We start from the raw sequence: 27,096 nt of genomic DNA on the forward strand, positions 1-27,096 counted from the left end.
GGATAAAATTGTGATGAGTTTTATCTGGTGCCGTGACCTCACTTGTGGCCCTGAGATGGCTTGAATCCATCAGCACCCAGGTTTGTTAGCGTCGTTGCTAGAAACTGCTGTAGTTAACATGTTTTTCGAGCTGCCATTGAAATGCTGCTTAAGTGCATCGACTTAGGCGCTCATTAGTACATTGACACGCTCAATCAATATGAGGTTCCATGAATTTCATCCAGTTGAGTATTTTACAACAACAACAAAAAAGAAAAAATATATGGTTAGTTGCAATATTTGCCAAATATAATTTTTCTTCGCCATATAAGTAAACAGATCTCCTGTAATATGTGTATTGGTCGAACACTATAATATTTCTTATTTCTTGTAGCCGAAGACAAATTCTACTCCCAATGGTTAATTACCGCCACCCCCTAGCTTTATAGTGGTTCAACTCCCACAACAGCATATAATAAATAAAAGTTTTCACAGAAGATATGTTGCGACATCCATTCTTTTACAGCACGGAGCGGCCGACTTCAAAGAAATCTGCAGATGCTTGGATTCATTAAAGGGCTGTTTTTTCAAAATGCATTTTCACTGCTTCTTTTGTAAATTTTCATAAATCTGCTTTGTTTCATACAAGCAATTTATCATGCCCATGGGCTGGATTTCATCACAGCATGCGCCTTGGTGAGATTGCTTGCTTGACAAAGGCAGTGGATTCTGACTATGAAATCCGCGTGGTAATGAGGATGTCAGTTCAATCTATGTAAAATAGGGGTCTGCGTTGTATTCACGGGGCTTATGTCTGCTGCAGTAATTTAGTATGAATAGAGTTAAACCTTCCATAATAGAGTGAGATTTTTCCTGTAGCACCATCTCTTCGTCTCCACTCATCTTCATCCCAAGGCCCAGATACAGCTTTGCTGACATAATGATCATGAACATGGCTGAAAGTTTGCCTGTTGATCCCAGAACTCCAGTGGCAGAACCCTTTTCAGAGGGACACTGGCATGCAGGGGCTACTTAGCCCAACCGTTGGGGTTGAGGCCTTTTACTCCTGATGTTCCAGGGCCCGTTTTCTATGTACTCAGAGTACACAAGGGATACGTGGCCCAGTTACACAATCCCAGGATAGCATGGTCCAGAAAAGGGGGGCTGTGTATACAGGTAATGAACACAGGCTCACTACTCAAAATGCCCACAGCAGCAACAATAAATCATTGTGCGGTCAAATATGTACTTTTATGGGGAAAAAACATTTTATTTCTACCTCTATCCGCACAAAGGAACAAAATGACATTCATCAAAAAATTACAGACTTCCCCTAAGGTCAGGCTCAAGTGTTTCTTTGGTGATTCCCTTTCCCACTGTGTCCCTGCATTAGAGATAGTGGTTATTCCCCATTCACTGTTGGTAAGGTTCGGGGTATGCCCTACTTGCAGTCAGAGTCTCAGGAGTCCACTTTGTCTCTCAGTTAAAGTGAACATTGTTCTGGCACTGGAGCGCTGCTTGCAGCAAGTTTCCCTGCGGCCAACAACCCTGAAACCAGTCTTACCCGCACTTGCAGGTGTGAAGTGTTTAGAGTTTAAGTGCGCAGCAACTGCAGGCGCTCGCAGCGGCTGCAGCCAAGTTCAGGTAAGCCAGTTGCACTGAATGGATGTAGAGTCTCTCACTCGCTGTTGCACTTTTGAAGCGACCAGAGGCTTTCTGCGGCTCCTCCTGCATTGCAAGTGTTTGTTCCTTTTCTGAATGGGGTACTAAGATGATCCTGTCCTGGGTCCCTTGTATGAGAAACTGTGCTCCCACTGCGTCCTCACTTCTCCAGCAGGACAGAACAAGTTACATCCCTTGGTACTCCCGGTGACGCCCTCTAGCATGCGGGGGGCCACTGCAACTTACAGTCTACAGGCGTTGGCTCGATCAACATGGTGATACTTCCCATGGCATCCACTCCTGGCGTATGGCATCAGTGCTCCGCTACCGCACAGGACTATGGCCCCTTTCCGCTCAGAAGTCTTCCTGCGGCGTCCCTTCCTGGCATACAGGGTTGTCGCACCACTACCGCACAGGGCCACGGCCATTTCTCACAGCCTCAGCACACGTCTAAGTTCATAGCTAAGTGCTTAGCACGATTTTACGAATGATGACCCGCCGACACGTATTTCTCCCCATGCCGGTAGGCCTGTGGCTTTTTCAAGGTTAAAAGGTAAAGATACTTTTAGATAGAGGTCTTCAAATTTGGCCTTAAACACAAAGTGGAAACAAATGTTCCAAGTAACGTAGTCTGTGTAGGTCTGAAATGGTCCATGGCCAAAACCCTTGATGTTTTCGTGCCAGTGACCAAATTTGAAGACCACTATCTAAAAATATCATTACCTTTTCACCTTGAAAAAGCCCCAGGCCTATGCGTTGCTTGGGACAAAATGCGTGTCAACTGGTCATTATTTGTAAAATCTCGCTAAGCACTGTAACCAATGGCCACAAGATTAATTAACTATTTCACTGTAATATGATGACTTGTATACGTATGTATTCACTCCAATTCAATTGGAATTTAACATTGGATCTATATAACCATCCTAAACCAAAAGTTACTGCTCTTGATTGCACTGTGGATTTTAGGGGTATAATCTGCATATAGGATAGTCCGTTGGAACATTAATTTTAAACCTCTTCAACGTGGGTTAGACTCCCTAGATAACTACCCCTATTCCTTTTGGTAACTACCCAAAACAAGAGTATGCAAGTGGGACAGCGTTATCCTGAGTCCACGGGCAGTCTGGAAAAATCTGGGCTATGGTTGTGTCAATCTGAACTGTTTACTATTTGTGTCTTGGTGTTGGACCTTACTGTAAGATGCTAAACTGAGCACTAGGTACACCCTGTTAGCACTTGTCCCTCTGAGTGGTGAAGTTGAGCGATCCAAGGCTAATTCAGGAAGGTGGTGTGGAGTTAGAGACTCTGTGCTCAGTAAACCAGCTAATACAAGTCGCTAATGAAGTGTCCCGCCAGTGCTTACTCTTTTAAAAATAAAAAGTGGTTTACTTAACCCATACGAGACTTAGTACTGAACATAAACAGTACACTGAGTACTGAACATAAACATTACTGAAGCAATAAAACAAAAGGTGAGCAATAATAAAACATTAATAATAAAATATGTCCCCGCATTGGCTCCAACATAGGTGCACTTCTTCTAAACCACATCTCCCTTATGCAAGGGCACCGCCAATGTCCTTCCAAAGCCTTTGGTCATTTGTCTCACTCAAAACAGAGTCCACGCAGTTTTCCTGGCAGTCTGAAGCAAAGATCCTCGATTTCTGGCCCCAAACTTGGCAAGGGCAGTTGACTGTGTATACCTTAACACTTGAGCACATTGAGCTTCATGTCACCATCGGTGTGGAGACCCAGGAATCCGGTTGAGAAATGTTGGCACCAAGGCTAAAAGTTTCAGTCCATCTTTATACAAAAGTACTGTATTCCAGCAGTCATCTCTGCGACTGGTTCTGGGCAGTTATGCCCCTGTTGCTTGTTCCAGTCAGTCAGGTCCAGTCAAGGTATTTGTCACAAGGTGTGATCTGGAACGCGAGCTGTAGCTGGACGCCTACAGACAGGATAACTCAAGTCAATGGTGCAAGAGTTACTGTGCTCCTCTTAACCACTTGCTAACTTGAGTAGGTGGGGTTAGTTTTTGCTCTTCAATGGGGGTAGTTTGGCAATAGGAAACACCTCAGATTCGACGAGGCCCTCTGTCTCATTTTCTTAACGTTCCTCAGCCAGACCCACTATAGAGGGTTCCGGGATTGTTCTGGGCAGAGTCCAGCAATTCACATCTGCTCTATGGACCCTTTCCTACCCTTCTATCCTATGTCCCCCTTGATTGTGACAAATACAAAATAGATCAGTGTGGTTCTGTTTTCTCTGACTTATTTGCATCTTCTCTTACAAAATGGTAGACATGTGTGACATCCATGTCACACGAGGACGCACGAAGGGCCCAGTTATCAGGGGCTGCCACACCACTTCAAAATAACCGGAGGTGCTTGTAGGCCGGCTCTCCGGCCTACAAGCACCTGCCGTGTTTCTGTGAATGGTATTGCTGCCACCAATGTAGGCCGTCCTCGATAACTGGTGAGCTGACGGTAGTCACGGTCGGCAAGGAGGGTGCACGTGGTGTACCCTTCCCTTCCTAACCACAGAGCCATGCTCTGTCTCAGTTCGTGACACGAAAAAAAAAACCTCCAGCGCACGTGCATGAGCCCTGTGCGTGCTGAGGTATTGGTCAGAAAACTACAGGTTGCTTTGGCGAATCCGAGGCAGTGGTGTGCGGTCTACAGAGCATACAGGGAACGTCTCTGTTTCAAAAGAAAGGTTTTGCGTACTTTCTTGGGAGTGTTAAAGCTTCTCCTTTGTTAACCTGGAAAAAATGGCATGCCTGCATTGCTCCTCATTGGAAGATGAGGGTGGGCCTGGAGGTGGGGGTTTCCGAGTATGGAGGTGTGCGTTTGAGGCGTGTATACACGCCCAGTCCTCTCTGAACTTTTCTGTTTTATCCCACTAGCGTCGATTGGTTGTAAAGCAGCATTATTTAATATTTTGGGCACCTCCTGCATTGTACATCATGTGAGATGCCAATGAATATCCACTGTTTAGCTCTGGGTGTTGTGCTCTGCTTGGGCTATCGTCTCTTTCCAAAAACCCACTTTAAAAGCGTCTCGCAATTCGCCAGCCCCTAACTCCTTCAAAGATTATCCCTGGAGAAGTGCAAGCCCTTCACTTTTTCACGCTCCTTGTACCCGGAAGCCGGAGGGGGAAACCATCCCGCCTCCATTTCCGTTCGGCCCCTTTGGCTTCGCGCGCAGTGTTGTTCCACCGTTTCCCCTAGGTGTCAGACACGACTTCCATGTTCTGTGACCAAGTCTGACCCTGCCAGCGAGCTCCTCCATTGTTGTGCCTGGATTTTACAGGTCAGCAAAACACAGGAAGCTCTCAAGGCCGCGTCACGCCCCACATCTGTCAGCGCGCGCGGGCAGACTCCACGCCGCAGAGCGTTCCTGTCAGCGCGCGGGGGAGCGAATTAGCGACGTGGTGCGCAGGTGGCGTCATACCGTTCGAAAGACCGCCCTTCCTCCACAGGCTTTCTCTCAAAATTATTTATTAGATGATTATATGTTATGTTTTATGTTGTATGTATAAAAAATCCAATAAAAACGATTATAATTTTTTTTAATTTAAAGGGTTCTTTTTGGGCATAAGTGCCTCGGCTAGATTATTCAAATTAGATGTTTTCACTTCGTTTATATTTACTGTACGAAAACGGAGACCGTTTGGAGTTTAGATCGACCGTGCCGGCTTTTTTGGAGTTAGATACATTTTCTTGGTAACCCCCTCCTTGTTCGGCAATTTCTAAGCGCTGTACATAATTCTTGTTAATATTACCGAATGTAATGGTGCTCGACTAACTAGCCCCAGAAGTATTGAAGGCAGAGTTTGCCCTGACTAAAATCGAAATTGTAACGTTCAAATAACAGCTGACAGCGTTAACTCACCGAGCCAACTTACCAGCTACTTACAGGAGACATCAGCTATTTCAACAGCTCGCTTTGTCATTCTGGGACTTCGGCGTCACGGTCATGTATGATATGAAATCACAATTCGGCTAGTAAAATCCATCAATACATTTGAACATTCTTGCGGCACGCCTTGTCAGCATCTGTTGACAGCCATGCACAGACATTTCACGAGTAAAGTCCTGTTCCTTCCGTATCCATCATGTACATTCCGAACGCTGTATTGCATGTTCTGGGCAGGGTACATGACTGTAATTTTTGGGATGTTTTGGATTTTAGGGCAGGGCAGTGGGCCTTCGCAGTATGATCAGCATTTGAGCAAAGGGTGGCTTGGCCTGCAACATTGGCAGTTTCTTTTTCTCGCACAGCCCTTTGCCAAAGCCACTCGCATATGAACTATGTATAATTCCCAGGGCTTGTTGTACATTTAGTGGTGCAGGGTTCCTAATTAAATTTCAGTTGTCTTATTTAGCACAGAAAAGTGAAGTAAGGTTTGATCCACAAAGAGGGGCGCTGCCCCTCTTCTGCACAACTCGTTTGATGGATCTACAGTTCTACACAGAAAACCATTGGCTGTTGTAGATCTAATACTAATCCGCAGTAGTCACCGCTCTAGAAACTGAGGGTTTTGTGGGCTGGTATGTAGTTGATCCGATGAAGAGCTGCTATGTAGGGCTCCACGCGCCTGGCTTGACACTGGTATGCTTTTGTTAGCAGCGCCCTCAAGTTCGAAGAATATTGAATGCTCTTTGGAGTTTTTACAAACCACTGTTGAATTTTTAACCAGGAATTAACTGCTGTTTTTTTTTTTTTTTTACTGGGCCTTTATTTCATGATTTTCATTCGGCATTTTCTTACTCCGAATGCTAGGGTAACTGATATTCCTTGTCTAAACGACACTCATTCTGTTGACAGACGGTGGTAGAGGCTTCTGCTTTGTGGCAAGTCTGTCACCCATGCTGGGTTGCAATGAGCAAGTTATTGTACTTGATATGTTCTTGACTAAAATGTCGTCGTTAGGTTCACCGGATTACGAAAATTAAACACAGGAACATTCAATAAACATAGAAGTAAGACTGAAATTTGTCATCGACCAATGGGAAAGAATGATTTAAGCAAAAGTGATCCATATCATAGAACACACACCGAGTCACTGAAAGGAATTAAATGCTACGTTTACACACAACGTCATCTGTTTAAAGCTTTCTGTCAAGGGCTCTTAACTAATCCTGCACCTAAACACATGAGAACTTTCCTCATTCTGGGTTCACTTAGTCACCCTAGTCTGAAAACTGGGACGTGCTGAACTCGCTGTGGCAGGCAGTAAAAAACTAGAACTGTTCGGGAAAGTCTTGGAGGCCTAGTCACTCCAGTAATAAAAAAAATGAAATTTAAAAAGGTGACCGTGCTGATAATTTTTCTTGAAATAAAACATATTTTCCTTTATCCAGTTATGTCCAAGTTTCCTTTATAAGCGCAAACGTGTAGTTATTGTTTTTGATGAAGCTAGTTCACTAGAGCCACCAGAATCACGGCTAGGCTGAGTTGACTTGTGAATGCTGCTGCTGTATCGCCTCGGTGCCACTGGAAGAACTCCTGCACCTGCATTCTTCACTGTAGAGAACTAGAATGTGTTTCAGTACTTGAGTCTGTGAGGAGCTGAACACTACATTCATTTATTTCAAGATCATATCGTGACCATTGTGACCATAGACTTTTTTTTATTTAGGAGAGTTTATGTAGCACAAACGTAGTCCGGGGTTATATAAACATTTGCAGTAAAACAGTCGGGGCACAGAGAAGAACTTATAAAGTACAAACGGACAGATAAAGTAAAAAGACATCCCTTTACCTGAGCATAAGTCACACTATTAACAGTATGTTAATCCATCCGTTCTTAAGGTGCCTGTTAAGGGGGGTCCGCAGACCCATGTGACCCCCAACCATTATCCACTGTCAATCATCATTATCATTATGAGCGAAATAACAGTTTTTTTTCTCATACTGGGATAATAGTTTTTTTGAAGTAATATTTCTTGAAGTGTACTTTATTTCCTCCCCAATGTATTTGATATATGTATTAATAATATCAATAAAGCAGTTCAACAATGTTTTTCCTGAGACGGTTCTAGTTCATGACAGAGCAGGTGTGATTGTGCACAGTCACAGTTCACATTCAAACATGCTCAGACCTTGAACTCGCAATCTGCTTCTGACTAAAATGCTTTTGTATTGTTTACGATGTTCTAGAAATCCTATGAATCTTGACACAGAGAGCCAGCATTCTACCCTCTCAATGATCTATGCATGTACTAAATGGTGGACTCCCCAAGAGGCCCTCGGGCTGCATGTTCCATCAGACACTGCTTTTAATAATCAGGCACTTACAGACTCCAAGCAACTAAGATTTTTCAGTTGGAAAAGGGTCATGCCTCAATTTTTCAGCAGAGGTGTGGGGGGGGGGGATTCGACAGACGACCTTGAGAGAAAATTAAATAAATAATTAATTTTCCCTCGACGTAGATCTACAGAAATCCCCCCCCTCCTCCCCCTCCTCCTCAGCCCTACCACTCTTACCGGCACGGGCCGTGGCTGCCCTTAAGCCCTGTTGACAATTTTATCAGTAGTCCAATAAGCAAGTCGGTTGCCTTGTGCCTCCTAAAGAAGGCCTGTTTTTTTAGATCGTAGGATAGGAGAACAAGGGTACCGCAAAATGTGAACCTGGGGTTAGCATATGTTTAGGGAAGACAGTGGTTCAATGTTGGGCCCCAATGGGTCCGGTGCAAAATGTATTATCCGGGGGGGGGGGAGATACTGGGTTTCAAATTAAACTAGACAATTAATCAAGGGGGCACAAAAGTAAGGCAGCATATGTAGTGTAAAATAGACTATTTTACACAAGCGTGATTTTTAGTGCTCAAAGTAATCAGGTGCTCGTATAAAGTGAAAGGTGCGTGATGTGACAAAGTGAAGGTGAACTAAAATCATAACATCACATTGACAACAAAAATTGGAACTCCACATGAGTATATACAATTGAAGGAGTTCCTGTTGTGGGTGTCGATGGCGTTTCGATCTTTAAGGGACTTAAGATCATCTTCAGGACAATAAGTGAGCAGTCTGAAATCTCTATTGAGGGGCACTCTTCCTGGGGGGGTCGAGGTCGTGGTCTCCTTACTGGTGCAGGGGATGCCGCTTACGTGGGACGCTCTATCGGTTCGTGAATCATCAGTGAAGCACCTACTTTCAGCCGGAGGTAGTGCTTGAGGGCAATCTAATCTGGAATTGTTCCAGAACCACTCGTGTGATCGGAGTTAAACCTGCCTAATTTCAGGGCAGCGGTGGCTGACTGACAAAGCTCTATGCCGGCATGTATAGCTCGGTACATAAGGGGGTGGTGATGGACGGAGCATCTGAACCAATCAAACACACACACCCAGTCGAAAGATCTGGGTTTGATCCATCACCGTTCTTTAGCCCACTCTGCCACCCCAGTTCAGACATGGCTATATGCAAATCAGTCTGACCCTGTGCCTCATGCGTCCATCACCACCCCCTTTTGTATCTGCATGTACAGCTCGGCGGTTTTCTTGTTGTCGTGTTAAGCGGCAGAAGGGATGTCCCTCTAAATAGAGAGCCGCGGGGTGAGCCGCCAGGATGAAGTGGTACAACGTAATTGGTGTCGTGGTACTGTTTCTGAAATTAAGTCGGAGTTCTGGTGGGGAGTGAAGCACCATCCTGGCCGGCGCGCAGCAGTGATTTGACCTGGAGCGACGAGCTGTCAGAATAGCTGTTCTTTTGATCGAGCAACAATATAGTGTATTAAACTATATAGATGAAAGGTGCTTGTATAGTTCAGATCTTGAACTAATTTCTTTCAAAGTGCTCTGAAATGTGATGATCAGTGAAAAAGGAAGCAGAGGGCGAAATTCCAGGGTCACACAGTTTGTTCAAGCTGGGAAGCTCCGTTTGAAACCAGGCTCTCTGAGTCAGGGCTCTGATACTAGTTTTGCCCTGGGTCCAGTAAAAACTTTTGACTGTCCTGGGTAGGTAATGTAAGTTTATTCAAAATATCCTTGTTTTTTATGAGCTGGGACAACAGTGGAAACCACTATCTTTATAGAGCAGCTACAGCTTGGGCAGCAACAGTACAAAAACCCTCCTTGTGAGGACAGGTGCATCTAGGCTAGCCTAAGCACAATGGGGTACAAATCAGGCAGCAGCAGTGCAAGCTTCACTGCCTCACAGATTAGGGACAGTATGGCAGTAGCAAGGCAAGCTTCCCTCTCTTACAGAAGGCAACAAGCGAAATCTACAATTTCCTGCAGAACAGATCCAGAAGTGCAGAGTAGTACAAGCTTTTATCTCTCAAAGAACATGCACACTTAAGGCGTAAGTGACATGTAGCTTAACAACATATCTCTAGAGTGGGTGCCTAACTCACTAAGAGGAATGTATAGGAGGATGAGTGATGGAGTATGCGAGTTCCAACATCATTCTCCCTTCAGCGTCAACATTCTGAAGCCCTTACTCAAAGACCTTTGTTTTTGTTGATTCTTTTGTTTTCCATTTATTGAGAAACTGCAGTAACCTAGTAGTTCAGTGCTATTTGGAGCAGCCTCTCCACAGTTTTAGTAATTTTGCTCTAGAAATGCATACAAGTGCCTACCTCTTCGAAAAGGTATTGAACGTGTGCGCATCAGGCTCAGTCCAATCTCAGCCTTGGTTCTGCACCTGTTCAAAATTTTGAGGGCAGCCAGTGTCCCTAGACTTGGCAGGAAAGTGTATGCCCTTTCACATCAGTTAGCATGCTTAAGGGCCATCGATGCTGCATGCTTGCTTCCTAACTGTTACATTTCTGCGGGAGTTTGTCAAAATTGCATGGACGTTGTTTACCAATATTCTCCGTTGAATTCACTGTGAGATTTCTTATAAAAGATTGGATTGGCTCTAAATTCTCTGTCCATTCTTGCCGGTTTCAGAAGCTGTCTCAATTATAGCCATGGACACGAGCTCTGGAGAAATTATAACATTTTTAAAGTGCAAGTTTTCAGAACACAAATACACAATATGAATTTGACTAACGCAGTTAGTATTTGCATCACCTGCGCCCTAAATACATTCACAGAGAATTTCTCGACAGACTGGTAGGTTAGCCCAGTTCATTAACCCGCTGCTTCTCCTTGCTGTGTTGTTTATTTCGAGGAGAGCATCTGAGGGTGTAACTGTTGGAGTTTTTTTTTTGAAGTACAAATTCTTTTTATTAAGGCGTTGAAAGAGCTGTTGAGGCAGCAGGCGACTCGCCGTGGGGAAACTGGGTGAAAGGGTTAATGATTTCTTCAGAAGGCGGGTATACGTTTTGAAGGAATATTCAGATTGAACCCGCATTCATAATTAAACGTAATTTGCAGGCTGAATTAGTATTACTAAGAGACATGGCTTTTTATTCACATGTAAAATTTAATAACGATCTTTACAATTAATAGGAGTTCCTAGAATCTTAATGGAGTGAAAAATGATCCCAAATAGTTTTGTATCCCTTATAGGCTTAAGGCAGTCTCATTAGAATAATAGGGGATAGGGACTGTACACACAATGTCCTGAGTATGGGCTAGATATTGTACATTTTCAGCAAGCTCTAGAACATTCCAGGGCTCATTTCTTTGGTATCTGAATAGTTCCTCAGGGACAGAGGTGACAGACTGAATGCTGCAATCTTATCTAGTGTTCTAAGATATGTCCAACCCTTGTCTTAGTTTTTCAGCAGCTCTGGCTGCAGGGGAGGGCAGCGCTCTAATTTTGGGCCAAAGTCGTGTAGAGTCTGCCAAAAACTCTTCATGCAGCCAAGTGCCCAACGCTCAAATGTGAACTGGTATTCCTATCCAACAAAAATGTCAGTAGAAAGTGGTCCTATAAAAAGCAATGTTATTTGGGGGTCTTGTAATCCTTGTTTAGGAGTTCCATCCACAGTACAAGAATAACCAGTTGTGGACCCTACCTATTCTCAAACATAATATTTTAAAATGAGGGGTACTGGTGCTGAAAGAATTAACCCACATAGGAGTACTCCAGCTCTGACACCTATTTCTCGGGCTAATCTGGTTGTAGTAGAGATTTTCAGGTGGCGGACTAATCACAGGGTCTTGGCATTCTTCTGCCTTGGGATTTTGGGTCATATTTCCACCACACATGTAGCAGAAAGAGATGGTTTATTTTATTTTTTATTTTACAGAGTTTAATATAGCGCAAACTTGACCCGAAGGTATCGGGTATCTGAGCGCTTTACATAGCACCAGTTGCGTTACATGAGGGCATATTCATTTTTTGTTAGGCACGGGGATATTAAGTGATTTTCCCAAAATCACAGGATGTTCAGCGTCGTTGCCGAGACTCAAACCCAGTTCCCCAGATTCGAGGACGACCGCCCTAGCTGTTAGGCCAACTCCTCTCCCTGGTTGAAATGGTTCCATAATCGAGATTGCTAGCCAATATGCCCTGCTTTCAAAGTTAAGGTGAATGAAAACATCTTGCAAGTCCCTGAGGTAAAAGGGTGGCACTGGCTCCCATAACATAATGTGTATTTGTAAAGCGCAGGTTCACCCGTAGGTATCTGGGTGCTGAATAACATGTTTATTGTTACTCAACTTAATGGTACTCATTTTATCGAAAACAGGACACTGCAGTGGACGCTTTAGTCCACTAAACCACCAGACCCGGCTCCCACAAAATATGAGGGCTGTAGTGAGGTCAAGGGGATGCAGGCCCACGACTTTCAGTCCTAGCACGTCTCCTGTAGGTCCTGACTCTTAGCTTTGCAGATGTCCTTGTTTCAGCACTGACCAGTTGCTTGAAGACTTGTGAATCCAGATTAGGTTAATTTCCTCAAATAATTTTTATGCACATCTTGTCAGCTTGGCCTTGCTCAGTTTCTTCCGTATCAAAAACCTCATCTCCTCTGTAGGTAAGTCTTCCCAGTACCTCGACTCCGTGCTTGGTGGAGGGTTGAGGTGTTGGAAGGCAGTGAAATTACAACACCAGACGTTCATTTGCTGCTCTGTCTTTGGCTGTTGCTCTCAAGCTTCTTCCAAAAGACAGACAAATTCAGGGGAGTGGTGATACAGGGACAGTGGTTGTAAGATGGGGCCAGTCAGAAGGTGTCATGTTAAAAAGTACATCACTCTTTTGATTCAGTGCAGGGTGATTCTTCCATGCATTTACATAAAGTAAAGAGAGAGACAGGCGCCAGTTGTTCAGATGAATCGATGTTTATTACATGAGATGCCAATCAGCCTTCCCAAGCAGAGTGGTGTCTAATGTTTCTAGACATCTCCCAGCACAGGGCAAAACAGGGAAACATGTGAGAGTGACCGATAAGCCATCTCCAGCAGGGTTGAGCTTTCACTGAGCGGGTCAGGAGGCAGAGCTGGCAAAGCAGTAGAACCAGTTTTGGTTAGTGCTTTGTTTTGCAACTGAGTGTGTGCCCGGCATGTTGTCTGTATGGATTTCCTCTTCATCCCAGGTGGTTACAAGCAGTGGCGGCTGCCACAGAATAGTACGGGGGAGTAGAAAAAAAAATTCACTTACCTGGGTGCCGGCCGCCTCCTCTCCTCTGTCCTTTTCTGTTGCTCCCGGAAGCAGGAAGCACACAGACTCCCCTAAGCCAATCACGATACTGCTGTCCCTACCATGCTAAATTGCAAAAAGAACAATTGATGGACAGAATGCAGAACAACGTCATACATTCACCCCAGTACAGAGATCTGGACCTTAATCCATCTTTTTTATGCTCACCATGCCATTCCAGTTTGGACCCAGCCATATGCAAATCAGTCTTGACCATGCGCCCAATGGGAACAGTCCAGCCTGAAGTGCCAGGCCAGGTCCTCCCTGGACTGGACACAAGCATCCTAGGATCGTTTTCGGGCTTTCAACCCTCATCAGCCAGGATAGCTTGACTCCAGTGGCATGGAGAGCTCGGGACCTACGTCTGGGCATACCCGTCCTACTCCGGGTGACCAATGCAAAAAGAACAATTGATGGACAGAATGAAGAACATAGCCTGGCTGATAAAGGGTGTTACCCAGAAACCAGTACCATGCTTGTTTCTGGTTCAGGGAAGACCTGGCTTTGCAGTTTGGGCTGGACTGTTCCCATGAGGCACAGGGTCAAAACTGATTTGCATATAGCTGGGTCTGAACCTAGGTGGCGAAGTGAGCTAAAGAATGATGCATTCAACCCAGATATGTGACGGGGGTGAGTGTCTGAAAAGTTTCAGCGCTCCGTCCATCATCTCCTCGTGTTTGCTTTGTTCGCCCAAAGTTGGCAGGGTATGCCCAGACGTGGGTCACTTGCTCACTTTGCCACTGGATTCAAGCTAGCCTGGCTGATGAAGGGTGTTACCCAGAAACCGGTCCCAGGATGCTTGTTTCTGGTTCAGGGAAGACCTTGCTTGGCAGTTCGGGCTGGACTGTTCCCATGAGGCACAGGGTCAAGACTGATTTGCATATAGTTGGGTCTGCACTGAGGTGGTGAAGTGAGCTAAAGAATGTTGATGGATTCAACCCAGATCTGTGACTGGGGGTGAGTGTCTTAAAAGTTTCAGCACTCCATCCATCATCTCCTTGTGTTTGCTTTGTTCGCCCACCATGATAGCAGCATTGTGATTGGTCTGAGCGTCCTGGTTCGGTGCTCAGACTGTAGTGGGTGCCTGTGCCTGCCCCAGAGTGTGCAATACAACCAGGTGGAGAACATGCTAAGTGCGCAGGACAGTTTGGCCTGCCAAAGACAGCCGGCCAAACCATCATGTGCACTTAAGTCCCTGGGAAGACAGCCCAAACCCACCCGGTAAAACTGCCACAGTACGGAAAAAGAAAATGATAATAACATTATATTATCATTTTATTTTTCCTTTTTTTCCTGATGCCGCTGGGTACAAGGTTTGTGAAGGGACGTTACATGGAAGCCGACACAGCCACATAGGCAACCTTAATTTGCACTACTTTCTAAATATACTTTGCTGAGTCCGCATATAGGACGTTGTTCACCTAACACATGCACATAAAAGCTTTAAACATGCAAATCCAGTCATACCACACTTCATAGACATGGTGATGAAAGTAAAGGAGTCCAATTATAGAGCTAGAACTGATATTATAAAGGGAGGGCGGTGGAGGTGGGGAGTAGACCCTCTCTCGGGTACAAGAGATCTGTGCACTTTAATAATGATAGCTTCCAGTGGTTCAGTCTCCCCTTAACATGTTGATGTGTCAGTAGCTACCCTGTACTCTGGGTGGATGTACAGGCTAGCTGTGACCTCTGCAGGTGGAACAGCAAACGGATAAGGCTTGGATGACTCCCTGGCAGTACTCAAACTGGTGTATTAATTGTCCAACTTTAAACAACTCAGTTCTCCATTGCTTTTAAACCCAGCAATATGAACTCCTGAATCCCCCTCCCTAAATATATTTGGAGGGACTGCAGGTGGAAGGAGTAGAGGAAGACAAACTCTTACAACTGTGTTACTGTCCACTCGTAAAATTCATATTCAGGTTTTCACAAACACACCTGAAATATCATTTATGCCGTGTTAGAATGTTAACATTTATCACCCGGAATGGCCTCAAAAGGGGCGTGGCTGATCACGTGGTATTCCTTACTATTCCATTTGCTGTAGAGGCCTGTGCCCTTCACCTGGAAGAACATGAAGACCTTTGTGTGATGTGTGTTCCTTGGCGCCAGTTCTTGCACAGCTGCTTGGGCGTGCATTGCATTGACTCCCAGCGGATCTCAGAGTAAGCCTGTCTTATGGATTTCTTGGCACTGGTCAGGAAATAGGAGTACTCTTTTCAGTTTTGTAGTATTTTTGTTCTCCTCAATGCTGCAGGCACAATCACCGACTTCTGTCAGGTTTGAGGAATAGCTAACGTCCATCCCCCTTTGAACTTCACCTAGCTGTTTTCCCAAGATTCAGAAATGTCCTGCCCTCTGGAATTGCTCTATTTCACGTTCAACCATATAAGTTAGTGGCGATCAGAATCATTTTAATGTTTCTTGTTTCTCTTTAACAATGTGAACTGCAGACCGCACTACTCTGTAATCCATTCTGGGCCCCTGTGAAACACAGTTCAGAAGTGCTGTTTCCACAGCAGTGTGGTTTGTTTTCTTAGAATTGGATTTATTTTCTAAAGACTCCAGTGTGACCATAATGAACCATGCCCTCCCATGAAATATCTCAAATGTGGGGGCCACCACTTGTCCAAACCTTCTCACCCCGCTGGCAAGGGAGGACAGAAGATCGTTTTGATTTTTTTTTCCTCCACTCCCTCTGCACTTTATGAACTGATTCTAGACAAGCATTCCAATGCGAAATATTGACACTGTTTTTCATAATGCAGGCCACTCCGCTATTGATGTGCAGTCCTGCCATCATAATTAGTGGGCATCATCAAAATGTCTCTTTTTTGTATGGCGTAAACTGGCCCAAAACCACTTGGGTGCTTTACATGAGCACCAGACTACATAGACCTAATTTCATTTTATTTGTTTTTTGCAAAAAGAGATTAAGTGATTTGCTCAGAACCACAGGATATTGAGCTGGCGCTGGGACTCAAACCTAGTTCCCCAGTTTCAAAGTTAGGCCAAATCTTTCTGGCAGTGCTAATATGTGTTAAACAGCTGTGCTATTAACTACAGATTTTCTGCAACGTTAAGTATGTCATGGGCAGTAATCGGCAAACACATTTGTACTTTGCACATTTGGAGGCAGCTATTTCTGTGGTGTCGGCCTCTTAATGAGGCCTCTGTAGTAGTACATTTCCAGGAGGGTTACCAACAACATAAAACAAAGCAGTTGAATTATGAATTGAAAGAATCACTGTATAGTATCGAACTTATGAAAGAGACCCCTCATGCGAGGGAGATGTTTTTATTCAGTATGTGGGTGTTACGCGGGTATAAGAAGGGCTGACAGGATCGCATTATAGTACATATTTCTAGAGCTGGTGGTGGGGAACAAGACAATCATCAGGCAGCAGTGAATGGTACCTGCGGATGACCTGCTGTCTACTATGATCTCAAATGGATGACAAAAGCCGTGCAAGAGAAGGAGTACAGAGAGCCAGGATGAAGACGCACACCTGACCTCGGGCATTTAAATCAGCTGGACATAGGAGTCCTGTAAAGAGGGACTTTTGTGGAGAGGGAGGTGAGTCTTTAGCAATCTGCTGAAGGTCAGGTCACCATTTTCTAGTCTCAAGTGGAAGAGGTAGGGAATTCCTGGATGTGATATCTTTAACTGAGACTTAAGGTATCCCTTTGGTTGATGTATAGGTAAAAGGGGGTCCTGTAAGGACTGTGCCTTAAAATTCCTAAAGTTAAAAAATGGTTTCAAGTGTTGCACCTTAACAAGGCACATTTTTGGGGAATGAATTTGAATCCCTCAACCGTGCCTTACTTTTAATTAATATAACATGTAATTTTTAACAGTTATAGGTTCATATCGATGTAATTAATTTATACAGTTTTCGGCTGCAACTGTTACTTTGTAAGATAAGACTCTTCTTTTATGCCCAAGGCCTTGTGGAGGTGAACTTCCAACCACCTCACTTTGAACGTGCTTATAGTTTATCTTTGCTTTGAAACAGCAGTCTGTTCAGCTTTAGGTTCACTGTGATTTGACTAGATTTTGAGAGCAGACACACCTATTTAGTTGGTGCTGTGGATTAAAAGTGAGGCACCTTTTTCAGAAGACTATGTATTGTGCCCTGCCCTGGAGTTCGCCAGACACCTGCCGATGGTCAGGATTTTTTTAATATATGTTGCTTGAATATTGTAGCACCACTGACGGGGAGCCAATCGGTAATGCTCATTGTTATCCCCGCCTGATTTAAGAGCCTCGGAGTCGGGAAGGGCACTGAAGGAGAATGAAGACAGCGTTGTTGAATGACTCCGTGCTCATTAATAGCCCAGTTACTTAGCAGTACCCTTCATTACTCCTAGTCACACTCACACTCATCCCAGTCACTACTAATAGGGTGATCCCATCTTCCTGAGACAGTAAATGCTGATACGTAGGCTGCCCACACAAATGGGTGATACAAAAGGCTTACATACCCAGCGTCCTCCTGACGTACCAAGCCTAGGTGAAGGTCATTCGGGTCAAGGGAGAGGGGGCAGTTCGAATGATTGAGACGAGTAGGGCTAGTAGTAATGAAGATGGGCCAGTAAATAATCACAGCCATTATCTCTACATCCCTCATCAGAGTCATTACTAATGGTGAATACTAAATCCTACGAATGGACTAAATCAAGACCAGGAACAAACAAAAAATACAAGATTTCAACAAACACTCCACGATTTATTGAAACTTATAAACAATTCTGACGTAACAGATCTTAACGCACCAGCTTCAAAATTCTTGTCTATACTTTAAAGTCCAAAATGTTGGACAAAGGTGTGAAGATTTGCCCAGGCAGCAGCTCTGCTAGTTTCATAAAGGGGGACGGACCAATCTGCCCCCAAAACGGCTAAACTCTTGGTTGACCTACCCTGATAGTAGCTGTGAACCAAATTGTGAGGAACCTGATTGGCAGCCTTGCTCTCAGTAATGCAGTGAATTTGGAAATTAAGCATGTTAGTCTGCAGCAATCTGGCAGCTACCTGCTCCCACAGTATTGGCCCTCCTTGGCTACAGCGTGGTCATCATGGCACACTGCACTTATGAAATGAAGGTACCCTCCCCGTAGCAAAATAAAGTCACAGTGGAAGAAGTGCTGTGTGTTTTGTATACACTTCCTTTTCTGTGAGCCCCTCCTGGAACTCTGCAGGTGACGTTATCATGCATACTAATGCTACAAATAAGTAGTGCCAGTCACCCCTGGCTTCCAATGAAATCTGGAAAAAAGTGCACACTGCTGCGTTCAAAAAGTTTCTGCTGGAAAGAGCAGATGCTCCCATTTTCTGTTGCTTTGCGCAAAATTCAAGCACATTACAACAATGCATTATTAATCTAAAACACACAATCCTCTTTCCAGTAGAAAGTTACATTTTTGCTAAATCTCTTTAATGTAAACAGCATTTTTGATGACTCTGTGTAATATTACTTTGTGTCAAAAGGTGATTTGATTTGTTTGAACAGACTCTTCGATTGTATATGTCTAGGATAAAGTACCTTCTGTCTCACATTATTTGGTTATTGCAAGTCACCGAGAAGTTTCATGACCATATATGGCAACGAGGCCGAAGGCAGAACTCCTTTTCAAGGCCTTGGTGGCTTACAATACCCATATAATGCACGGCAGAAGGTACTTTATCCCGGATATGTACAGCACAGTGTATTTTAGTCCTTCCGTACATGGTTGCACCATCAACTATCTAACAAGCCGCTTAAATCCCTGGGGTTTTGCTATTTTATGAGAAAGAGGTATTAAGGCTGCAGACATGAAACATGAACGCAGAATCTGTGGTGCAAAATCAGGTACATAAAAATAGCAATTTGTTGCAGAAAATACAATATTTGAATGTAAAAACAGATTAAAATATGTTGTAGTTCATAATGTGTAGAAACATGTTGTAGATATGCGCTATATTTTCTGTACTGACCTGTAGTGTGCAAAAAAAAAACTTTGCCATACATATCACCTTTCTTCTGGTCAGTGTACATTTTACAAACAAATCAGAAGAGAAGAAAGCCAGTCCTTCTTGATAACAGTTCGACAGCTTTTGTGAAGTACTGTGCAAAGGTTGATCGTTGAACCAGAACGGTGGCTTTAGGGCAGGCGTCTCCAACGAGTAGCTCGTCAGCTACTGGTAGCTCTCTATCTACCTGTGAGTAGCTCTCTTTCTACCTGTGAGTAGCTCTCTTCAGTCTTCTTTGTGTAGTTCAGCATAATAAATTTGAATATTGTGCTTTGTTGAATTACTATATGTAAACCACAATTAAGAAGTCTGTATTTGAGTTGACAGTGTGTGAATTTTCAGAGCTCGTAAGATGTTTGATGAAAAGTGGTTGAATTTCCAAAGTGTATTTAAAGCTGATTTTTCAGCAATAAACCGTGTGGCTATGAAGAGACTTATTACTAACAGTATTACCTTGGTGCAGTGCTTAATTTGAGCCAGTGGTTGCCGATGCGGCCAACCAGCACTTATTTTTGTGGGACCGGCACCTTTTTTCCGGCATAAAATACTTCCAGAAAGGAGAAGAGGGAAAAACACACAAATCAGAAAGATGGACTAAGTCAAAGACAGAAAAAATGGTAGAAAGGGAAAAAGTAGGAAGGTGCTCGAGTGAGATAAAAGCGAAGGGAGTGTCTGGTAGTGGATTGAAGAGGCAGTTTGTGGTGTGAGGTGGATTCTAGTATCTGGCACGCTGACGTTTAATTGTACCGGCCGCGGACTTCTGATCAGCAGCTTTGGGCATCCGCACTAGTTCTTTTACAAATTAAGCTCTGCCTTGGTGCCAAGGGTACTGCAGCAATGGCTAAGTATTACACGCATAAAGACATTCCAAATTGACAGCGTTTTTTTTTACATTACTGCTGGCAACCCTTTCTGATGGGAAACATCCTTTACAACGAAACTTTTACCACGCAGTACCTTTACAATGCAGGTATTACAACGCAAGTTGTTACAACGACTTGCACTGGAGGGCGCTGTAGGATAGGGAATAGTTTAATTTACTATCCAAAACCTTCCCTACTATCCACGGGGACTGGAGTTGGAATAGTAAATGAAACTATTCACTATCCAGCGCCCCCTAACTCAAGTCGTTGTAACGATTTGCGTTGTAATACCTGCCTTGTAAAGGCATGCGTGGAAAAAGCGTGTGTTGTAAATACATACATCCCTTTCCGATGCACTGAGGGGGATCACTGCTGGTAATTTAGCATATGGTGGTCACTAAGGTAATCTTATCTGATGTGGTCACTCGTGCAACACTAATAATAGTAGCTCCTAGTGATTTTCATTGAACAAGAGTAGTTCTTATTACAGAAAAGGTTGTAGACCCCTGGTAAATTGTAGTGGCTTCGTTTTCCTTGCGTCAGCTGTGTGCCGGAACAGATTCTGGCAGACTTTGCTAAATTTGCTCTGGCGCATCCTCTAATCTCATTTGGGGGTTGGACATTGCTTCCTGGAAGCCTGTGGCACTTGGAGGCTTTAGAAATGAAATCAGCTTCATGTCAACAAGAGAGACACACCCGACAGGCCACATGAACTACTTGTGTGAACATTTTGTTTGAATAGCTGATCGGCTTCTGTTGGTCATTTCCACATGTATTAAACTGTTCATTTTAATGGAAATAGAGTCCCTTTGACCTTTTTAACTATTAAAACAAAAAACATAATGCTTGCTCTCTTATCTGCGCTTGAATCAGTTCCTTTAACATCCGTTTTTCTGAGGTTTAAATGTCCCTTCACGTGTACACTTTATGGCGGCAAAGGTTATTATAAATAGCTTTCAATATTTATCTACTTCCTTTCTGGTTAAAGCCAATAAACTATTAAGAATTGTTGTGCTGACAGTTTTATATGTTGGAGTTTGTTTAATTCAACTTCATAAAGGTATGTCCTGCATATTTTTTTTTTTTTTTTTGGAAAGATTTTTATTTAGGCACAAAACGGGATTAACATGTACAAAATAATATTCATCCTTGTCTGCAATCACATATAGACCAGGGAATAGCACATTAGTATAACGTGTCAAGACATCTCTAATTCAGACCCGCACCCACCATCCATCCCTCCCGTCATCTGTTATATAAGGGGTTCATCGCAAGGTGCTATTATCTGCATCAAGTTCTGGTGGTTCGCAAATGTCTCCTCTGAACTTGTTCCAGGCCCCCCAGACTTTTTCCCACTTTAGCAGGCAGCCACGGTGTATAAAGACCGCCTTTTCCGCCACCATTGCCTCGTCCATATCTTTGCACCACTTGCGAAGTGTAGGTAACGTTCCCGACCCCCACAACATAGCAATATTCCGTTTCGCCATCATCATGCCAAGCATAGCCCAGGCCTGTTCCTGATGGTTAAGATCATTCGCTTCCCACACATTCAAAAGGCAGCGTCTCGGCTCCGGGAGGACCGAGACTTCTAGTGCTTGAGATATGGTGCGCATCATTTTAACCCAATAAGCCGCAATGCGGGGGCAGTCCCAAATAGTGTGGTAAAATGTACCCTCGTCTCCACAGCGGAGTTGACAGTACTTATGTTCCGCTGCCCCCATTACGTGAAGAGTTGTCCTGGTGTAGTATGTGCGGTGTAGCACTTTGAGTTGGATCAATCGGAGCCTGGACGGGATTGCCGTCTCACAATGCGAGGATATGGTTTCCTGCCACTCTGAATCATCAAAGTCACCCACCTCCCGGGACCAGGTCTGTCTCAGTTTGGATGTAGGGTCCGGCAAATTATTGACCAGTTTGCGGTACGTTAGGGAGGTCGCCTTTTCTGTCATGTGCTCCGTCAGGAGCCTATCCTCCAGTGGATTGGATTCCTGTAGTGTAGTGCCCGGTGGTATGGCTGCGTGTAGCGCATGGCGGATTTGCAAATACCGGAATTTTTCCGTCTGCTCCATGCCAAATTGTGTGTGAAGGTGTTGAAAGCCCACCACCGCCCCATGTTTCCAAAGGTCTCCCACTACTGAGAGTCCAATATTATCCCAGTTTTGGAAGCCTTTACTCCTGCGTAGGGTACCCAACTGTTGGGAGTCCCATAGCGGTGTCGTCTGCGTGATTGACCCTGCACATTTCAGTCGCTTATGTGCCTGGTACCAAATGTGTACTGTGTGCTCGGTAGGTCCAACCAGTCCCGGAAGTTTTCGGCGCTGGTAGAGATTAGCCATCAGGCCTCTTTCTTCCAGATTTTGCCTGTCTGCCTGATATGCCGGCTCGTCCTGTGGGGTGTGCAACCAGTGATTTATCATTTTAAGGTGCGCCGCCCAATAGTACAACTGCAGGTTCGGAAGTGCTATTCCTCCATCGTACCAACTACGTATGAGCTTGTCCTGTGCAATCCGTGCTTGTTTATTTCCCCACAATAAGCTGGTGACCTCCGCTGCTGTAGTCTTAAAATAGGATTGTGTGGGACCTGTTCTGCATATTTTGAACGCGATTTAAAATCTATTAACGCGTAAGCAGATATTTTTAAAGTTTGCATTTTTTATTTATGATTCTGGTTAAATAGATAATTATTTTGAAATAATAACAAATGTAGTTACACCGTTTTTTTGTCTGCAATAGATGGAATATTTTTTATTTATCAAGACTTATTGTGGCTAGCAAGCGTTATCAGTTTCAATAATTAGTCTAGATTCACCAGATCATGGCAACATAAACCCCTGTTCAGTAGTTGTCTGGTCGAGGCTGTCTAATATTGGTGATTGTTTCACCTTGTTAAGATGCCGAGGGTTTAAACTGATTGGTTGATTGATGTTTAAGAAAGAGTATGTGAATTAATTGAAGCTCAGGTTAACTTTTACCAGCATGAGTCTCTAAGTATAGATTTTTACAATTAAGTTGCAGTGTCTATTTTCCTATGAGGAGTAATTAAGCACACAGTTTCATTTTTTACACATCTGTATTTGTATTTTTCGAATTCTATCATTATTTTGTCTACATTTATTTACTTTACGAAGAACATCAACCCATCCGTAGTATTTTTCTGCTATTTATATCTAAAGTAGACATTCATGCTTACGAGTCTGTAGGGTTTTACCATATTTCAGTAGCTGTTGGCAGTACCTCAGTACATTTCTTGTAGCAGTGTTGTCTAATGAATTTCTGTGGCTCTCAACCCAGATGATGTCCTAGCTCTGTGAATATTAGGCCTGGGATGAAAGTAGATCAATTAATGCCAGTGGATTCTGAAGTATTTCACAATCATGTCTTCATTGTTCTACTTTGAAGCATTACCTTTTCTCCACTGTTCTGGATGACTGTGAAGATCATGGAGAGAGCACCTACCATTCATTTGTCCTTCGTTGTCCCACATTATGAGGTTGTCAGCCAGAGAAACAGACAGTCAGAACAGATGCCTGTAAACCCCCCATAATTAGGACTCAACCAGACAGTCATCGCCTCTATCTCCGAGGCTTTGATTCATGCAGCGGTAGCCCTCTTCAGAATCCACATAACCAATAAATGTAAGAACATTTCCCTTTGCAATGGCAAAAACCCTAAATTCTTTGAGGACAGTCTTTTGAGCTAATCCTCTGGGAAATTCCTCTATGCTTTTTACCAGGACTACTTAATTCCAAACGTTCCTTAGTAATTCAAGGCTACCCTTGGGCACTCTGTCAATCTGGTAGGTCAAGCATGGCCTTGCTAGTACACCTTTTCAGAGCTTGTGCACCCCTAATAGGGGGATTACATTGCCTCCATGAGACTGGATCTTCTGGCAGGATATGGTGAGGAGCCGCCGTCCCTTCCTTCATCATGCACCTTGAGTGTAAGGCTAATGAGTAATCAACCCTTGCACTCCTTGGTCTGGATGTTCTTGGTGCTCAGTAGAGCCATGACCTGGTCCCTGTTCAAAAGAAAGAGGCTAAGCGTCCACCACTTATCACACTAACCTCCTAATTTGCTCTATGGTTAATGTCATGTCCTTTTTCAAGCACCTGAATGAATCTACCAAGACCTACATAACTGACAATAGACTTACAGTAACTGCTCATGGAGTATTTTCTTCCTCCAGAGAAGCCAACAGGCATCATGTGATGAGTTTCCATCTTTTCTCCTAGGTCATAAGACCAGTGACCTCTTCAGTACACCAGCATTCAGATAATTGGAGGATCCTGTTGATTGTATGTCACTACATAGAATTCTTCTACATTAACCTTCTGTTACATGACTGGGTCTGGTGGCTCTTACACCTTGATGCCTCCACTGCTGGGCTATGTGTTTGATGCCAGTGTCACAAGTTCGAATCCCAGTGATTCACTCAGCCATTCATCTTTCCAGGGTTGATAAAATGCGTATCATTGAGTTGTATATTTATAATCCTCTGTTACTGGTCCAGAATGACAAGCACTCCCCTCATGGTGAGCGGGTATTCTACAGATACTCTTGTTATGTTATATTAGGTTATGCTATTATGTAGAACCTACAACACTGAAATACCCATATACCTGTGCATATAGGTGTAATGTAAGTAGCTACTGTATGGATACCGTTACATTATACATCTACATCTCACTTAACCCCAAAGCCTTCCATTAAATCTATTTTTCCTCGTGACCTAACACTGAGCATCTCTAATGCCTTAATCTTGAACCTAATCCTAACCATTCGCATCAGCCAGATCTTTCTCCTGAACAGAAAACTATCCCTTATCGTAGCCCATATCTCTTTGTACTGCTAGTGTAGTGTTGTCTGTACATGGAGTTGTGTAGATGTAGTGTAATGGTACCTAGTCTTCTATTGGTATTGTTGCCGCAGTAGATTCTGTATAGCAGGAGCGCACAGTACTTCTGTCAGGTGGGTCTGTGTGTGTGTCCCACTGGTTTGAACTCCCTGACTTTAATGAATTTGCCATGCTTTTTTCGAGAGCAAAGTGCAGTTGCGTCTCAAACGAAAATGTGTTTCTTGCTACTTGTGGTTACCATAAATTCAGCTTCATCTCCAAATCTGACAGCTAACAGATAGGATGTGCATTGTTCCTTGTTTCCCATGTTGTTCAATTTCACAATGGTTATTTGCAATAGAATTAATTTGTGGTTCTCTTTTGTTTTTCAGGACCAAGAAGAAGAGAAAGGAGCTACAAGTTGGCCCGAGTTTTACATCGATCAGCTGAATTCAATGGCTGCTGTGAGTATCTTGCAGTTACAAGGTTGTAATGTAACTGCTACAAGAAAGTGTCACAAAGCAATATTTAAAATGATTAAACATAAAAAGTTCTTCACCCACAAATATTGCTGTTAGAGCTGTCAGCCTTAGGGTGGTCTTCCCCCAAACGGTATGCCTTCCTCCCCCATTTTTGCTGATCTTGTTTTTGTTGGCTTTAAGACTCTGCACACTTTACCACTGCTAACCATTGCTTAAGTGCATGTGCTCACTCCTTAAAACATGGTAACATTGGCTTATTCCCAGTTGGCATATTTAATTTACTTAGTCCCTAGTAAAGTGGCACTACATGTGCTCAGAGCCTGTAAATTAAATGCTTCAAGAGGGCCTGCAGTACGGATTGTGCCGCCCACTTAAGTAGCTCTTTACAAAAAGAACAATTGATGGACAGAATGCAGAACAATTTCATACATTCACCCCAGTACAGATATCTGGGCCAAAATCCATCTTTTTTTTGCTCCCCATGCCTTTCCAGTTTGTATCCAGCCATATGCAAACCAGTCTTGACCTTGCGCCCAATGGGAACAGTCCAGCCCGAACTGCCAGGCCAGGGCCTCCCTGGACTGGAAGCAAGCATCCTAGGACCGGTTTCGGGGTTTCACCCCTCATCAGACAGGATAACTTGACTCCAGTGGCATGGAGAGCACAGGACCCACGTCTGGGCATACCCGTCCCACTCGGGGTGACAAATGCAAAAAGAACAATTGATGGACAGAATGCAGAACAATGTCATACATTCACTACAGTACAGAGATCTAGGCCTAAATCCATTGTTTATTTTCTCCCCATGCCCTTCCAGTTTGTACCTAGCCATATGCAAATCATTCTTGACCCTGCGCCCAATGGGAACAGTCCAGCCTGAACTGCCAGGCCAGGTCCTCCCTGACTGGAAACAAGCATCCTAGGACGGGTTTCAGGGTTTCACCCCTCATCAGCACCATGTATGCCCAGACGTGGGTCCCTGGCTGATGAGGGGTGAAACCCTGAAACTGGTCCTAGGATGCTTGTTTCCGGCCAGGGCGGACATGGTTCAGCAGTTCGGGCTGGACTGTTCCATAAGGCACAGAGTCCAGACTGATTTGCATATGGCCAGGTCTAAACTGGAGTGGCATGGTGAGCAAAAGAATGATGGTTTTAACCCAGATCTCGTGACTGGGGGTGAATGTTTTGATTTGTTCTGCATTTTTCACTACTGCAACATTGGAGTTACCTTAGTACATATAATAAGCTGTACCTTCCAAAGGGTGAGCAGGTAACCAGTTTATTTTTGGTGTCTTTGGAATTGTAATGAAAAATCCTAACCTATAGTGAAGTCTAATTTGAAATTACAATTTTGAAAATGCCACTTTTAGAAAGCTTAGGGAAAAGTGGGGTTGTGTCCTCTTTAGCGCTGGGTAGGACAACGTTAATGTGTATGAGAAAAAATGGAAACCCAGTCGCTTTTTGATTCTGCCACTTATTTTATTTTGAGCAGATTTTTTCACCCTACGATTTTTAATCCGTGGGTGTTGTGATTATTTTAAGTACTTAGGTTATAAAATAATCACAACACCCACGGATTAAAAATCGTAGGGTGAAAAAATCTGCTCAAAATAAAATAAGTGGCAGAATCAAAAAGCGACTGGGTTTCCATTTTTTCTCATACACTTTTAGAAAGCTGGCATTTTCCTGCATAGCCATTTAGTGCCTATAGCCGGTCTCTGGC

General features: G+C 43.8%; 1 protein-coding gene across 4 annotated transcripts in view; it reads left to right on the forward strand.

Annotated features, from left to right (window-relative positions):
• Positions 1-27,096, forward strand: part of DAAM1 (dishevelled associated activator of morphogenesis 1) — a 652,790-nt gene that overhangs the window by 449,538 nt on the left and 176,156 nt on the right. For all 4 annotated transcript variants that reach the window (XM_078660609.1, XM_078660607.1, XM_078660610.1 and 1 more), the window contains one exon: positions 25,284-25,355. In XM_078660609.1, the coding sequence (XP_078516735.1) occupies positions 25,284-25,355 (72 nt within the window). The remainder of the gene's footprint in view (positions 1-25,283; positions 25,356-27,096) is intronic.

This window comes from Lissotriton helveticus, chromosome 9, assembly GCF_964261635.1.
Source record: "Lissotriton helveticus chromosome 9, aLisHel1.1, whole genome shotgun sequence".
NCBI classification, from domain to species: Eukaryota; Metazoa; Chordata; class Amphibia; order Caudata; family Salamandridae; genus Lissotriton; species Lissotriton helveticus.